The sequence below is a fragment of the Schistocerca nitens genome, chromosome 5 (genome assembly GCF_023898315.1).
Source record: "Schistocerca nitens isolate TAMUIC-IGC-003100 chromosome 5, iqSchNite1.1, whole genome shotgun sequence".
In the NCBI taxonomy this organism is placed as follows: Eukaryota; Metazoa; Arthropoda; class Insecta; order Orthoptera; family Acrididae; genus Schistocerca; species Schistocerca nitens.
In genome coordinates, this window is record NC_064618.1 from 450,879,412 (window position 1) to 450,897,815 (window position 18,404).

At 38.7% G+C, this 18,404-nt stretch overlaps 1 protein-coding gene across 1 annotated transcript in view; it reads left to right on the forward strand.

The window, feature by feature from the left end:
- Window positions 1–9,144, forward strand: part of LOC126259262 (mucin-12) — a 310,106-nt gene extending 300,962 nt beyond the window's left edge. Inside the window, exon 13 of the mRNA XM_049955895.1 lies at window positions 4,525–9,144. Coding sequence (XP_049811852.1) covers window positions 4,525–8,139 — 3,615 coding nt within the window. The 3' untranslated portion in view covers window positions 8,140–9,144. The remainder of the gene's footprint in view (window positions 1–4,524) is intronic.
- Window positions 9,145–18,404: the final 9,260 nt, after the last annotated feature.

Sequence of the window (18,404 nt, forward strand, 5' to 3'; positions counted from 1 at the left end):
ATGATTCCCCCCCCCCCCCCCCCCCACACACACACACACACACACCTGCATTGTGCCAGATGGGTGCACAAGTGGTCTCCTGTATTATATATATCATTTCCGAATTTTCAGCTCTTAGCACTTAGTAAATTCTTGTGTATTTACCAAGGACTTCAGTTTTCCAGTTTTCTGCACCAGTAAATTCTTGTGTATTTACCAAGGAATTCAGTTTTCCAGTTTTCTGCACCAAATTCAAAAGTAAGGAATGTAACTGAAAAACCATCAGATTATGATTGTAAAAGAAACTACAGTTGGCTGCATGATGATAGTCTGATCAAAATTACTTGTTACTTGACACTTCACTCCATGAAACTGTGTTTGTTCTGTCCGAGCTCTCAAAGCTGCAAGCAAACTGCCCATAGTTGCACATGTGCCACAACAAAGTATTGCAGTGTTGAAGTAATATAGTGTATACCTGTAAATGATTTTGAATGTTCCCACAGTCTGCTTACTATCAGTAACAACAGCAGACAACAACATGCCATTCTTGTGTTGACAACCTACTCCTTGTTTGACCAAGTTGTAGTTGAGAGGCAACTGACGTCATACAGATGCTATAGTGGCCTGTGGTAGACATTAGCTAATAAGTAATTTTGATTAGTCTGTAGGTGAATAATGTTAATAATACTAACATACATGATTAGGATGATTCCACTTTTGTAGTTTTACAAAACAGTAAATTCAGAGTGGTGATATATCTATAGATTTTACTAAATAATCTGAATGTAAATTCTTGCGAAGTTTCAAATTGAAAACTTTCCATAAACAAGTAGACTTAAGCTGTAAAAATTTTTATTGAAAAACAGTTGAACAAAACTAGCTTTTAAACCTGCTGGAAGCTATGCACTTGTTCCTCTGGTAAAAGATAACCTCAAACTAGTTTATTATTTTTTTCAAGAATTCAAGAATTGCCTCTAAAACCTACATTACATTATTTTTTGTAGCAGATGGTCACCCATCAAAGTTCGCTTCAACATTTGAAGACCAAAAAATGTCGCCTGGAACAAAATCAGTGCTGTACAAAAGTGAAATGGTTCAAATGGCTCTGAGCACTATGGGACTCAACTGCTGTGGTCATAAGTCCCCTAGAACTTAGAACTACTTAAACCTAACTAACCTAAGGACATCACACACATCCATGCCCGAGGCAGGATTCGAACCTGCGACCGTAGCGGTCGCACGGTTCCGGACTGCGAGCCTAGAACCGCGAGACCACAAAAGTGAAGATTGTAGGGATGCTGTCCTTGTTCAGAGACATCATAAGGGTGGTGTAGTAACTACTCCAATTTTGTTGTGACAGAATCTCTCTTTCCGATATCTTCCTGTAACCCCTCTCCACTATTTCTTCATGCATATCAATAACAGTTCTTACGTACATACAAAAATCATACTTTTATTATGTACACATGCAGTCTGAAGTGATGAATGAAAATTTGTGCCAAAGCCGGGCTTCAAACCTGGGTCTCCTGCTCACTAGACAGATGCATAACACGTATAACACTCAAGTACAGTTGCTTTGCACAACTTCGCGCTCTACCCTCGCATGCATCCCTCCTTCATCCAAATTCCCATTCACACCTCAGTCCACTCGGTATTCCCCTAAATTTGAACAGCATTGCAGAGGCTCTCCAACTGTGTTGGAGTAGCATCTCAGGATTGAATGAGATGGAGGATTCTGCCTGAAACCAAAGAATTAAATCAAATGAAACTGTATGCTTCTAGAGACCTGTCCACTTCTGTCTGCATATGTACAGCATAGGCTTGATAAGATCTCATTTGATTACAGCACCTACGCCTGCGCTTCAGGCTGGATCCATTGTTTCCTTTGATGCTGAGGTGCTATTACTGTTGGAGAACCTCTGCAGCGCTAAGTGGGCTGAGCTGTAAATGGGAATTTGTATTGAAGAGGGCAGTATGCTAGAGTAGTGAATGAAATTGTGCAAAGCCACAGTACCAGGATGATGTAGTGGTTAGTGCATCTGCCTAGTGAGCTGGAGAGCCGGGTTCAAATTTCACTTGTTGCTTTAGTCCGTATAAATGCATCGCAGATGTCTAAGACTTGAACAGGTCTCTGGAACCACATAGTTTCATTTGAGTCATACTTTTCCCGTAGATGTTTTGTCAATTTGATGTATATACTAGGTCTGTGAAAATTTCTTCATTGCAGTAATCAATAGTGAAACTACAGTGAAGTAAACAGAAGCGTCACAACTACATTTGTTGCATTCTCTTAGACACTCGTGTGCACTACTGGGCACTTTTCTCTGATGAGATAAAGAAAATTTGGTTCCAGAAGTTTCTCATTCTTTCAGCTTTGTGTGTGTGTGTGTGTGTGTGTGTGTGTGTGTGTGTGTGTTTGTGACTGCTGATTTACTCATCATTCTCCTCTGTACTTTTATCATTTTAGTTTATTGTTTTGTTTGTATCACTTTCTCCAAACGTTTAAGTGACTGTCAGAGACAGTACCTGGCAGCTATTACCATTACTATAAAACAAATAATCCATTTGGCACTGTTGGATAGGAGACACTGTAGGGTATGTTTAGCCACCTAATTGGAAAGGCTTCCTTCCTTCACACATAACAGCACATTCCATTCACAAAGCACGGGTGTTGTGTCTTGAGTGTAACTTTTGAGTGTACATGAGTAGGATGAGTGCATGTAGAGTTTAGTAAATTATTGTGTAGATGTTGATGAGAGAGAAGAAGATAGAAATCAGGGGCTGGCACATTGTGTACTTGTCTCAAATAGCACAAAGGTAGCAACAAAGCATAAGTCTTCATTTGATGGCTACATTACCATTAGCAGTGTTACACACCATGAGACCCTTTGCATAGGATTGGGATTTAACTCAGAAAAATGCTAAATCTTATAGCAGCCAGGAACTTAATGCTACTACCTCTCCTCCCCTTGTCAGACAGCTGTTCATGGTAAAAATTTGTACAGTGTACATCCAAGCTGAGCATCACAACATAAACATGCATTAGAAGCTTTCTCTATTGAAGCAAATGTCGTTGTTCTTGTTCTTATTCATCTATTAACCTCTTATGGAAACTTCTTCAGAGGCCCCTGTTCTGTCTTTTTAGTCTCCCAGTATGCTTTGCCAGTAATTAGTATTCTACATGCATGGTATACAGGTATTCTATCTAAAAATTGTAGCAATTTTTCATTTAAGGTTAAAAATAGGAAGAATTTACTTGAGGGTTGGTTAGTAGAAAAAAATGAAGAGAGTTCTAATAAGATTCTCTAAAAGAATTGTGATTCAGCTGTTTGGACAATGTCAGCTGCAACACATCCCTCTCCAGACCTTGGCCGACAATCATTTGCAGCTCATATCCACCCCTGACTACGATGCCTAAGCACAGCACTTCACCTAACTTTACCTGACACTGCAATCTTTTTTTAAATCTGCTCTTCATTAATGCCATAGTATTGTTATTCGTGAGAGAATAACTTAAATAGTCTCCAGATTGTTACAGATAGTTTTCTGTAGAAGGCAACTACAGAGTGTTGTTGCTGCGTTAAATTTTTACTCTAAGCATAATATATGTTGTGCTGAATTTTCATGATTGATGAGCATAACAGCCCTGAAACCTTCATGATGTTAGTCTCTCCACTGTACCCTTTCTCCAAGGAGACACTTAATCAGCTATTTTACCTTGGATGTTCCTTAGGTTTTGAAGATAAGGCCAAAGTTAGTGACAGGTTTATGCTTTATTGAATTAGTTGGTGAAGTGTTTTGAGATAGCTCAAGTGAAAGAGGGCTTGCCCAGCACAAAGTTTTAACTTTACGAATATTCATAATAGATCAAAAACTTTTAATTCACTAGTAGAGCTGGACTGAAGATACATAAATTTGAGGCGAACTTACCATTTGAGCTGGCGATTGTATCACAAATCTGTATGCTTATGATTCTTTTCCTTCCATGATTTAATGTTTCTTTCACAGTTAACTTTTTCCATAGCTCTAGATGAAGGAACTCTTCACTGTGTTAAGAACCAAGGGAGGTGGCGCAGTGGCAAGACACTGGGCACACTTTTGGGAGAATGTCAGTTCAAATTCTCATCAAGTCATCCACATTTTAATTTTCTGTGATTTTCCTACATTGCATAAGGCAGATACCAGGAGATTCTTTTGAATAGGTCATGACTAATGCCCTTCCCCATCCTTCCCCAATCGGAGCCTATGTTAACTATCTGATGACCTTGCCGTCTATCTCGACCTTCCACTTTTACTTGGGACATCTCAGTACTAAAGATACCATTTTGAGTTTGTGGTAGTATTAATCATATTGGATGTTTTATTTGCAGAAACTATAAACATATGATTGGCACATGTATCTGTTTCATAATGCTAAGGTAGATTTTTTTTCCCCCTCCTTAGTTCCCTAATGCTTCAGTCTTTCTCCTTTTTTCTCTGTCTCTGGATTTATCCTTTATGTGTACACTGCTTACATGCTTATCTGATCTCTCTTATGTTTTACAGGATGCATCAAAAAAGCGTTTGAACAAGGATCCTGCCAAACAACAACGTAAACGAGAGGTCCAAAGAACAATTGATCGCTTACAGCCAGGCAAGAGTAAAGGAAATCTGCTATCCAACATTCAGAGTACAAGTAAAGTAGCAGAAGATGGGAGTATTGCTGGAAAACCTAAAGATGGAAAAGCATTACAACCTGTGAAGTCTGAAGAAACTATGCCAAAACTTAGTCTGGGGTCTGTCTTAAGAAATGATGTTTTAGCCTTCGGTGTTGGCAGTGGGCATAATTTTTCCACAAAAGAGGAGGCTGAAGATACCAAATTCGATCTCTCAGAAGATGAATTGTCGAAGGTTCCTGTAGATGTTAAAGTGCCTGTGTCTCCAGAATCTCACAAATCCGTGTGTTCAAATTTGTCTTCAAAGAAAGAAACTGAAGAGTCTGTAGAAAGCACTAAAAATATAATGCAACAAACAAAGCAAGAAAAGGCTACACCAAATCTTAGTGCGTGGTTCAAAGCATTTGGCGCTCCGAGAACACTGACAGTGCAGAAAAAAAAGTCAGACTCTTGCTCTCAAGAAAATGAATCTCTTCCTACAGGTGAAAGAACTGATTCTCAAAATGTTCCTTTTACAGATAAATCACATACGTTTGAGCGAGAGTCTGTCCCTTCAAAGTATTCTAGCATTGCGATGGGTGATCTCTATAGTGGAAGAATGCCAGAAGAATCTGAGAAAAGATCATTACACTCCCCACAGCAAAGAAGTGGGCAAGAAGAAGCTACAACTTCACCGTTACAGAACGTTTCTCGTCAAAGGAGAATAAGCACGGGTAGCAGCATGTCTGAACGTTCTTCATTTAGCCAGGATCCAATGGACCCACTAGACGGTTCCTCCCCTCGTGTGGAAAATTATTCCACCCATTATCCTTCCCCCCTTCATCGTTCTCCAGTGGCTGCATCACCCCTGATGGCATCTCCTCGTCCAGAAGATAACCTGAAGCTGCCTCCATATCAGCCTATCAATGGAACTATACGGGCTGGTTTTTATCAAGATACATCTTCACTTCAGAAAGGAAGTCCAGACAAAAACAGCAGCAATGGTAGCCCAAGGGACCAGATGCATTCATCTGCATTTCCTTTATATAGTCCACGAATGTATCCACCAGCTAATGATTCAATAGGCTACTCTACATACCAGGGAAGATCACCAGAATCTCCAGCAGCTTTGCTGGGACCAAAGTCCCTGTACAGCAGTGTTCCGGTATATAGTGCAAGTCCCATGATGCAGTATTATGACACAAGTAAGCCACTGACTGATCAGTATAGAGCTGCAAGAACACAAGCAGCAGAAGAAGATGTACCCTCATCAGTTAATACCAGTAATGTCACAACATTTTCAACTAGCCATCAGCAAAGCACAGGAACATCAACGTCAGCATCTAGTACAATGACTAAGTCACTGATGAAACCATCATCCATTTTCCCTGTAAAAAAACGTTTGTACAGTGAAGTGGAGCCATCTTCAGTTGGCAGATTGCCTCCACCAGCACATGCTTCTGATCGAGCTCCTTTGGAAGGATTTGTTGCAGATCAAGCCCGTGATTCTGTGCCTTTGGATTGTGCGCGGCATTCCCCTGAGAGAGCACACCAAATGTCTCTGCCTAATATTGTTTCAGGGAATGAAAGATTCCATAGTAATGTGGAAAACCTTCATGCCCCAATGCCGGTGAATGAGAAATCTCTGGCATTAGTCACAAATTCAGATGTTATCTCTGAAAGCCCACGTTTGAAAGAAGAGTTTCTCAATCAACCAAATGTTATGACTGGCCGTGCATCACCTCAAGTGCCAAGACCACTCTCTTCGCCGTGTTCAAAAAATACATTATCTGATGATGATGTTCAAGTAATAGGTGTTTTAAAGAAGTCTCATGCCTCATCTCCAAACCTGTTACTTTCTTCTGCTTCTTCACTGTCTCCAAAACAGAGTCATTTAGCAGCTAACAGTAAGTCTCTACCAGACTGTGTGCCAAATGTTAGTAACAAGACCTTTATGACTAATCATTTAGAGCATGATGGACCGCTTAAGGAAAATACAATGTCCAAAAAGAACGCAGAGGCTCCCGAATCTTGCATTGTATTGCATTCACATAAAGATGTAAATGTCACAGTGCCACATAAACAAATGCGACAGGTATCACCACCAATGCCGCAACCGAGTCCATCTTCTCTTGGTGTTGCTCCACCAGCACACAGTGGAGATTTCTCCTTTCATCGAGCACCTTTCTCACCTCTTCCTCAGTCGCCAGTAGGAGTAGATGCATCAGCACCTTTAAGAGGTAGTATAACTAACCTCTCGCACATTGTTGAAAGGTTTCCAACTGATGGAAGAGGTATTTCTGCAATTCAGGGAACTAGCTCTCAATATTACATAGAAAAAACTGTTAAAAACCAACTTATGTTTAGTCAGAACATTTCGTCTTCTATACATGTTCCATCAACTTCAGCTACAAATGTACCCGTGTTCTCTCAAGTCCCTTCCGCTATTGCAACATTGCCTTATAATAGAAACAGCCCTACCGCTCCTTCTCTAAGTTACACCCAGTCACAGTTGTCACCACCTTTAAAAACCACAAATAACCAAGGAACCTACAGCAGATCAGAAGAATCTTCCTTATTATCTGTGAAAAACAGTGTAGCCACATCTGGGCAGACAACATTTACTCATTCTGTTTCAGATTTGTCATCAGCACTGGCTAAAAGCTCTTCTACCTCGCCAAATATACAGGCCTCTTTAAATAAACCAGTTGCAGATCTTTCACCAGTGTTGACAAGCAAAGACTCCCAACCCATAGATCTCCAAGTACCATTTGCTCATCAAGCTACTGATTTGACACCAGCCATTCATAGCAAAATATCTGGTGCATCTGCTAACACTACATCACACAATAGACAAATGACAGACTATTTGCCATCTAACAAAGCATCCCCTTCTACAGAAATGCAAGGACAGCCAAAGTCTCGGAAACGAAAGACAAAAGTTGCAGTTGCAAGTAGTGGAGTGTCTGTTGCAAGTAGTGTTTCAGGATCAACAGCATTTCAACAGTATGTGGGACTAAAGGGTGACTCAGTGATCTCTGAACCTACGGCTATATCTCTCAAGACAACTAGTGTTGTTCCAGGTAGTGCCTTTAACTTTGGACCTCGTCCAGGTTGCCTGGGTATATATTCAGACAAAGACACTTTTGCAGGATATCTTGAAGATTATCGGACTGCATCTACAAACTACTACATTGCTGCTTCAGAATCTGGACGTGATAAAATGGTGCAGAATTCACCTGCACCATCGGCAAATCCATTCCAGGTATTCACTCATTCTCAACCTCGTCAACCTGCCTATTCTCCCCTGGCGCAAGCTTTTATAAACCATCAACAAGCTCTGGTTGATCCCCCTGGTGCCCCTGGTTCCATATACCAGCCTTATGAACTACTGCGCCATTCGAGTTCTCCAATGGTCCTGCATCAAGGCCTTTTACCACCTCCCTCTGGCTTCCCACCTGGCTATCACCCTGCACTTAGTATACGTCAGCCGTATGATTCAGTGAATCGACCATCGTGGCTGTGATCATTGAGACATCAAAACTGAAAGCAGTTGTGACTGTATACGTGTGAAAAGTATTTTAATACCCATAAAGTCAATACCAAAGAAACCACTGCTGATTAACATGTTTGCCAATGAGATGCTGTTGTTCATTTATTGTTTATAGACTAGCAAACATCACATTATATGTGTATTGTTGATTTTTATATGTTTTTATGTGACTCAAATCTTACATTTCCATTTTGATTTTTAATGAATATTGATACTGTATCTTTTATTTGCTAAGGAATACTGTGTCCATGCTTTAACCAGTGTCTCAGAAGTACAGCATATTGTTGTGTTTTATAGTATTTTATTGTAACTATTCCAAAGATCAGCTGTCTGATATGTGAAATGTTTAACTGTGTGTAAATAGTTTTTTATACAAAGGTATATTTATTAATTCTGTGATAGCATTAACTGTGTACATGGGTGCCTTGTATTTCTTTCTTTCTTTGTGTGTGTGTGTGTGTGTGTGTGTGTGTGTGTGTGTGTGTGTGTGTGTGTGTCAGAGAGAGAGAGAGAGAGAAAATTTGCAGTCACATTCTCTCCTTTGTGTGAAGTTTCCTTGTAGTCAAAATGCATTAAACTTTCACTGCTTTTTTTATATCCTGTTGTGCAACACATTTCTTCCTTATTTTTGTCATTGATGAGCAATTAATCATCATGCCTAATATTTAACAAACTTGTTATGTGAACACTCAAAATTTGTACGCATTGATTCAAAAGCAGCTTTAATGCACAATAATGTAAAAGATTTTAAAGCCACATAGGAAATTAGTCATGTAGTTTCTGTTTACATGTATTATTATTTATGAATTAGTTTCTTCAACTAGGCCAAAAAAAGACTGATTCATTATTCACTAATTACAGATTCTGTTTTGATCTTAGGAAGAGAGAGAGAGATCTCAAAAGACAATAGATGTAATATTTCAAGGAAATGCCATTACTCCTATGATGATGTGCTAATGGCAGATACGCAGTAAACACCCCCCCCCCCCCCACACACACACACACACACCCACACCCACACCCACACACACACACACACACACACACACACACACACACACACACTTAGCATGTGTGCTTATCATAAGATAAAGATCTGCAAAGTAAGAAAAGAGCATTGAATGACACCAAGGAAAAAAGATGAACATTCCGTTAAAGCCCAGGCGAACCAAAGTATTTTCCATGAATGTAGCCTAAGCGTTGAAAAGCTATACCTGTAACTATTAAAGATAACTTAAATACCTGCAGTCTGTTGCCCTAAGCTGATTCTCTGACATAGCAAAGTCACAAAATATATTTTTCTGGAGGCAAAGCTTTTGTAGCATTTCATTTAGAGTCCCTGAGGTTCTCCAACTGGGCAGGAAGTGCAAGAAGTTCAAATAGGTGGATTGAATGCCCCCTGTTTTGTCAGAAGCTTTGATACATTTGGATAAAAGAATCTTCAGACATTGTTGTCTTCCTCTATGGGAAGTAATTGGTATATTTTATGTTGGATAGGCTTGGTCAGCAGATCTGGTTAACTGGTGAATTGTCAAGAGTTTCTGGCTACTGTGCTTGCTCCAATTATACCCAGTACTACCATAGGTGATGGTGAATGAATCAGAATTTTTATTTTTATGTATGAAACACTGTAAGTTTAATGTCTGTAAAGCATTTTCTTTTAATGTAGTTGGCTAGGGCCTATAATTCAAAAAACACAAAAATGTGTGTTTCACTGTTCTTAATTTATTTGTGAATGTTTACTCATCATGGTGCATGCCCCTCTCCTGGCACACAAGAACGTACCAACCAATGGTCATATGGTGCTAAATGTTGTCTTGCCCAGAATTCCATTGGGAGTGCATGGAACCATAATGAACTATTTCTGTGCCTTAACCTCATCTCCATTGAACATCAGATTTACAAACATTAATAGACAGCTGTGAAGGCAGCCACACTATGCAGCTTTTCTGCAACAGTTTTTTGTTTTGTAAATGTATATAGCCAGAAACTCTTGACAATTACCTTTTGTGTGTATTCCATTCATGCCCTTTTCTCTGTGTCTTTCTGTATGTCTTGGTGTCAGAAAGTCTCTCCTTCATGTGGACTTGCCCTGTGTCATTTCTCCATGTTGCAGCCGTGCCATGAGCACCTTCATCATAGATGTAGACAGCTGTGAAGGCAGCCACACTGCAGCTTTTCTACAACAGTTTTGTGTTTTGTAAATGTATATAGCCAGAAACTCTTGACAATTACCTTTTGTGTGTATTCCATTCATGCCCTTTTCTCTGTGTCTTTCTGTATGTCTTGGTGTCAGAAAGTCTCTCCTTCATGTGGACTTGCCCTGTGTCATCATCTGATTATGAGAGCTGTTCTAGAAGGAAACATTCCGCGTGGGAAAAAATATATCTAAAAACAAAGATGATGTGACTTACCAAACGAAAGCGCTGGCACGTCGATAGACACACAAACAAACACAAACATACACACAAAATTCTAGCTTTCGCAACCAACGGTTGCCTCGTCAGGAAAAAGGGAAGGAGAGGGAAAGACGAAAGGATTTGGGTTTTAAGGGAGAGGGTAAGGAGTCATTCCAATCCCGGGAGCGGAAAGACTTACCTTAGGGGGAAAAAGGACAGGTATACACTCGCGCACACACACACATATCCATCCACACATATACCCACTCACCTTCCCCCCACCCCCACCCCCTCCAGTCCTAAGTATCTCTAATTACATTGACATGGTATATGTGTGGATGGATATGTGTGTGTGTGTGTGAGAGTGTATACCCGTCCTTTTTCCCCCTAAGGTAAGTCTTTCCGCTCCCGGGATTGGAATGACTCCTTACCCTCTCCCTTAAAACCCAAATCCTTTTGTCTTTCCCTCTCCTTCCCTCTTTCCTGACGAGGCAACCGTTGGTTGCGAAAGCTAGAATTTTGTGTGTATGTTTGTTTGTGTGTCTGTCGACGTGCCAGCGCTTTTGTTTGGTAAGTCACATCATCTTTGTTCTCATGAATGCTAAGGTGGTAGGTTTAACAAGACCAGTCTGTTTCTTTAATAGTACCCACTCACCTTTCCCCCACCCCCACCCCCTCCAGTCCTAAGTATCTCTTAATTACATTGACATGGATATCATGTTGAACTCTGATCTTCATCTATCACTTTAAAATCTCAGTTTACAGTATACTAACTATAAATTACCCAATTTGCATTACTTATGCACTAAAAAATACACTACAGCAAGTGTACCTCTTGACTTTAGCATTTACAATGATAATTTGTCCCTCACCTGTATGAGGTAGCCTCACCAAAGCCTTTAGAGACAACAAGTGTCCACTTATGCACCCCAAAAACATATATCCTGTGTTCTGTCTTACTTAATGGTTAATGGGAGTTTCAAAGGACAATTTGTTTTGTCATTCAGCTCTTGATGAGCTTAACCCTATCATCAGCGAGCTCCTCAACTACTTATTCTTACATCTTGAAATGAGGAACAGCCTCTCCAATAATCTTAAATTCACCTGCTTAATCCATCTAACATTGTACCCCACCATTTGCTTTACCTGCCGCCTTACATTTTAGCCTACATGTCATCCAGTGTGAGACATATCCTGTGCATACACCCATTTCTCCATGTTGCAGCCGTGCCATGAGCGCCTTCATCATAGATGTAGACAGCTGTGAAGGCAGCCACACTATGCAGCTTTTCTACAACAGTTTTGTGTTTTGTAAATGTACCATAGCCATCAATTGGCAATCTATGGCAGTTGATTAGCACAGGTGTAATAATGCTGTTCTGCCCATGCCACCTCCACGGTCCATCCTGTACACTAGCTGCTGTTAGATGTGTAGCTGAATACAGTCCTCAAGAATCTAATACAATCTTGCATCTATTGACCATCCCTCTTACACCGCACAAAACTATGATTGTCCTTGTCATCTTTCTGCATCTGACATCTTTATGTTGCTTTCCTTGCATCCTTACCTTATGTGTGTATTCCATTCATGCCCTTTTCTCTGTGTCTTTCTGTATGTCTTGGTGTCAGAAAGTCTCTCCTTCATGTGGACTTGCCCTGTGTCATCATCTGATTATGAGAGCTGATCTGGAAATCTTATCCGTCTTTCCCTACTCAATCGTGTCTTCGTATCTTTCACTCTCTAGCTCCCTAGACCAATAATCACTCTTTATTGAGAGGAGTGTGAGTGTTTTCAATGGCACACCAATAACTCAGAGAAATAATACATCTCTGATAACAAAGTAGACATCCCAGTGTGTGTGTGTGTGTGTGTGTGTGTGTGTGTGTGTGTGTGTGTGTGTTCATACCCCCGTGCTTATCTCCCACTTAGTGCTTCATCCGTAGGACCAATAACTCAGAGAAATAATACATCTCTGATAACAAAGTAGACATCCCAGTGTGTGTGTGTGTGTGTGTGTGTGTGTGTGTGTGTGTGTGTGTGTGTGTGTTCATACCCCCGTGCTTATCTCCCACTTAGTGCTTCATCCGTAGGTTGAGTGTTGGTATTTCCATGTAATCAATGCATAAATTGTGTGCAGACACATATTACAGTTACTGATAGCTGGAAGCTTTCTGTTAGTTATTGCATCTTGATCATTGTATTTTGGTACAACCTGTTTTCAAAAAGTGTGCTGTTGTTCATAAACCACTAAAATCAGAAAATTGGAGCAACAACACTGGATAGTCTTACCTTGTGTATGAGAGATGGGAAATGTGATAGTGTACTTTTTAAAAATTGAAAACACTGTAATATGTGTTTTTCCTTCACCATATTGAAATTGCCTTGAAGAAGGAAGTCATAACAGAGAATGGAAAAAAAATTAAGGTTCTTAAATAGAGACTGGAAATAAGATTTAAATTCATCAATAATGCTGCATTAGTGATTTCAAAACTTTAGTGATTTATTTGACTAAATAGTATGAGCTATTCTTCCTTCTTTGATAGGTCATCTTTCATACAGTCATGCTGTACTTCCGAGAAAGGAAAAGTATCTTCTGTTTTTAATCATATGTATAGAAATTGTTGCTTGTTGTGTCTCTTTGTTGGATGCAGTTGTGTTTTTAAAGCTCGTAATTGTACATTTGTAAAAGTAAAGTGTCCATATGTACAAAAGAATTGGAAAATTGAAATGTAAAAGAGCTCTTTCAAAGTCAGTGATTCCTGTATGCAGGAAAAACAGCATAAAATGCAAAAAAAGCAGTGACATTCGTAAATTGTGTTTTTATTATTTCCATATTTTGTGTGACCTTAAATCAGTTGCAGTCATATGTACTTTCAGACATTTGACAAGTGAAATTTGGTTTATGATTGGTGTACTAGCCTGGGCATTAATTTAAAGATACTTGATACATAATCAGTTTTTATGTGTTCTGGATTATGCCTTTTTGTTTTTGTGGGAAAAGAGTAATGTGCTTTTTTCCCATATCAGATTTTCATTTTCTCCCACTTTGTTGTTGTTTTGAGTTCTGCCTTTTTCCCTGATAGCAGCCAATGAGTGTGTGTAATAGGATTGATATTCAGTGTACTCTGCTCAGCTGAATAATTTTTTTTCATGAATGAAGGAAGTTGCTTGTTTAATTATTTAAGTACTGTACTAGTGGAGTCTTCTAACACTGGTTGTTTTCACCTGAGTTATAGTGTTTTAATGTTTTCTTTTGTATTTATATGTAGTGATGATTCTGCTCTGCATAGAGGTTGATGCAGGTATGGTAATTTGATGAATATTTCAATCAATCAAGTTTTTATTTGTCTAATCAATTATGGGAGACTTGTGACAGGTTAAATTATCAGATGCATTTCATTGAAACTGCACCCTGTTATTTTATGACGATTTTTTAAATTCTTCCATTATTTAGCATTCCAGTGTCAAGTCTCATCCTTCAGTGGTAGATAATTATAGACACTTTGTTATCATTCCATGTGCATCTAATTGCTAGAATCATGACAACTTCAGGAATTACACAACACGCAACATTGAGTAGCTGCATCTGCTATAAAACATAAAAGCACCTCTAAATACATAGTATTTCAGGTTGAATATGCTGTGGCTTTGAAAGCTAGCTAATGGATGAATAAAAGTGTGTGTTAAAAGCATTATAAAATGACTGGTCGCATCATCAATACAAATCCATTGATGATTAACTTTTTGTTTCTGTCTTGCATCAAAACTTATGTGCAGAAAAGTTGTGTATTCAGCCCAAACCTCATACCATGATGCCTTATTATTAGTTCAGTATATTGTTTTAATTGTCTTTTCTTATCCTACTTTGATTTCTTTTGTCCAGAGGAGCAAAACAAAGAATAGAAAAGTTGATACAGTCGCAGTTTCATTTCTGGGATTTGCAGCTGAGTGGTCTGCCTATCTCTCTTCACCCCCCCCCCCTCCCACCCCCCCCACTTCCGCCCCCCCCCCCCCCCCCCCGCCACCACCACCACCTTTTAGACACACACACACCTTTTTTAATCTGCCACATGTGTTGATATTTACATTCACATATTTCTTTCTTTGATTTGCTTTATTGATAATAACTGAAGTTATTAATTTTGTCCTTGCCAACATTTTTTTAAAGTAAACTGTCTATTCTTTTTCAAACTTTCTGCTTTACATAGGTTGAGATCTGTGGCTCAGAATTTATCTTGTATTTGTTTTAAAATTTTGTCCATTAAACTCCATTGACATTACTAATTAATACTATAGAACTAATAATCTTTTTCTTTTTGGATACTGATGTTAAATATTATCACACATCTTAAATAAGTTGCTAGTGTGTCAGTTATCGTGGTCGCAATATCTGACAAATAAAATGAAGTGTTTAAGTCTGTTATTGAGATAAAAATACCTTGTTAGTTACATATTGTGTTGCTTTTTATTTTGCTGTTCTCTGTGCCTTTTTTATACATCTATCACCTTTTTACTCTCTCCTTGTGGCACAACTTCTCATTATAATTTTTGCCACCGAAGATAAACTGTCACTAAATCCCTGTCATTGTTGCACCTTTCTGGTAGTAAAGGTCCTCATACTTATTTTATGTGACTTTAAGTAAAGATCCCCTCAAAAAGCATGCCAGTTTTAAATCACAGGTTGTCGGTTTACCAAATTGTTGTGTATCGTTTCAGATTTTTGATTCAGTCTAAATTTCTCGTATTCCTTCATTGTTTGTCTAACCATGGAGCAGTTTACTATTGTGCAGTGTGCACTAATAATGAAAACATGTTATCGTAAAGGAAAAAGTTATGCAGCAGCTGTGAGACATCTAGGGCTCAATGAAGCACCGAATGAATCAACAGTTTGGAGTCTAACTGCAGAGTTCAATGAAACAGGTTCAGCAGGGAACATTAAGAGTTCTGGGCACCTTGCTCTGTATGATCTGTAGAAAACATGACAGTGGTTCTTCACAGTTCCCAGAAATTGGAAGTAGGATATTTTTGAGTGTGGCAAATTCTACAGTATGATCTGAAATAAGTTAGTCATGTGGGAAAAATGTTGTTTTGTTGACTTTTTTCTGAGAAGGTGACAATTTAGCGAGAAACGTCATTTTCAGTGGTGAGGTGCTCTTCCACTTAAACGGGTTTATGAATAAATAGATCTGCCATATCCAGGAATCAGAAAATTCTTACATGGTTCAAGAGAGTGAAATGCATCAACAGCAAGTGACAGTTTGGTGTGGTTTTTGAGTGGGTGGCTTTATTGTCCCACTCCCCCTTTTTTAATATACACTGGTGTCAAAAATTAAAGCGACAAACTGCTATTTCCGCATCCTGTGTCTAATTCATGATATAGTCATACAAACAGTCAACAGATGTCCTTACAATCATGTCCTGCACACAAGGTGGCATTCTGGTCAACAGACAAACCTGCCAATGGCGATGTCAGAGCACTTACTAAAGGGGTCTGTGTTTTTCGGGTAGTCGCATATCTACAATCACTGTGGGAATTTTTCTTTGGGATTATTTTAAATCATTAGTATAAGCCAGTAAGCCCCAAAACATCTGCAAGTTAAAGAATGAAATTCGACAAGCCATTGGTGAAATGCAAATGGAGTCATGTCGGGCAGTCATAGTGAATTTCAGGCACAGTATTCTTGCATGCCAATGCATTAGAGGAGTTCATACGTCACCAGACATCATTTTCCATGCCTGAAATGAGAATGTGTGATGAACATGTTTATGTATAGTTAATAATGTTATTTATCAAAACTAGATCACTTTCTGCAGAAACCTATATTTGCTCCTTGCTTTTCAATAGCTGTTTGCTGTTCCATTTTCTTCATTAGGTCTTGTGACCTTTTCTTTCTTATTCATATTTTGTCCTTGTTTATTTGGATGGTGGATATGGACTTAAAATGTGTACATCTTCTCATAGTTTATACCCCATTTTACAAAGATTTCCTCGTAAAACATTATTTTCAACAGGATTAGTCCCCCTCCATCCTTTATAATCTGTGATGAACTTGTCTGTGAAAGAGACAAGAAATTGTGCTGATTATCAGTCAATCATTTATACATTTTTTGCTTCATCCACTTGGTTTTAACCTGCATGTCAGTCTACTACTGTGTAAAGTCTTGTTTTAACATGTCATTCAACTTTTCATGTTTGTGTCTCCAGTTTTTTTCTTCAATCCATTACATACAAATATTTATTGATATTGTATTATACCATTCACAAAATAAGCACATGTGCAAAGAGAGTTCTAAAACAGTAAGGCATTTCTTGCAGGCTATGATCTATAGTTTCTCTTACTTCTAGCAGAATTTGCATAATACGCAAGGTAATTAAAAACTTCCTATTAACTTTATCGTGAGTACGGCATATCTAGAAATTTTCTAGACTTCAACAACATTCAAAAATCTACTGTGGGTTTTTCCATTCTACCAGTCAGGTTCTATAGTTACATTATTGCAAAATATTTGATTGCATTCTTTTAGTTTAATGGTACTTCACGTATCCAGTAATGCAATCAGTGCCGCATTGTCTCAAGTGTCTTTATGTTACATTTTGCATGTGTGTTGCACAGCACAGTGATGATTACTATAAACTGTTATGGGACAGTGTAAGTAGTGGATTATTTATTATATTGGTTTCATTAAGTGTCAGAGGCAAATGAATCAGTTATTATTTCACCAGATATAGTTAGGTATCCCATGAGCTCTTGCAAGTGCGGAATATCATCACTTAAAGTAGCTTTATAGGCTGTGCTAATGGAACATATAAATCGTTGTGGTCAGGTCATCATATAGTTGTTCACAGGAATTAGGTATTGGTAAGACAACATGCACTACAGACAGTGAAGATAGTCATATTCATGAGATTGGTGGAAAATTCAGTCTGAATGATATCTCCTTGTTGCCTTTAGGATGAATTAGTACTGCACACAGTGTGTGTTGTATTCCAATTTGATTTGCCATCCAATCAAGACATGTCTTCATTGAGGCAAATAGTTTTACTGTTGAATGCTGTAGTAGTCCTAGGGTGCTGCAGTGGTTTTTTAGCATAGTACTAGATGGTGTTATGGAAATTACACATTATTTCAAGTGAGCACTTGCTCATCATCTGCAGTTAATAAAGTAGATGTTTCATAGAAGCCTGCAGAAGATAACTGTTGGAGTGGAACATGATGTGCACAATGGTCTGTCTTCACTACCTTCACTTAGCTGACTGGATGTTCCATTAATGAAATAATTTTAGTGTGTCGTGTGTTGCACACTTTGTTTAGTTTATATCCCGAGTTCTTGCGAAATGATGAGTTGTGTGGATGTAGACAGACACTTTAATATTGCTGTTCCTAAAAGAGGGAGCAGTATTAGCAGCCTTGGTGTTTTTGTAGTCCATCCCGTGATCATGCCAGTCAACAATTTTCTAGTAACCTGAACCATGTATGAAACCAGTGATGCATCACATGTACTTAAGAGTGTGAAAGAATATCTTGTACACAATTTACGTGTTCAGTTTAGAGCATTCTGCAACTGTAGGAACTATAGCAAAGAGAAATAACAGTTCCTGTTGCATATTTTATTTTGCTGTCATGGCTGATTTTGTTTATTTCATAATCATCTTCAGATTCTAAACAGGGTACTAGTGGTAAAAGGCAGCTTGGGTGGCTGACTAGTGGGATAAGGATATCATGTACAAGAAAATGGGAATTATATCAAAATGTTGGAAGTAGTCACAATTGAGCTACAGTAGACCAGTACAAACAGTATTGTAAGGTACTTACGTTATTAGAAAGGCAAAGAGTATG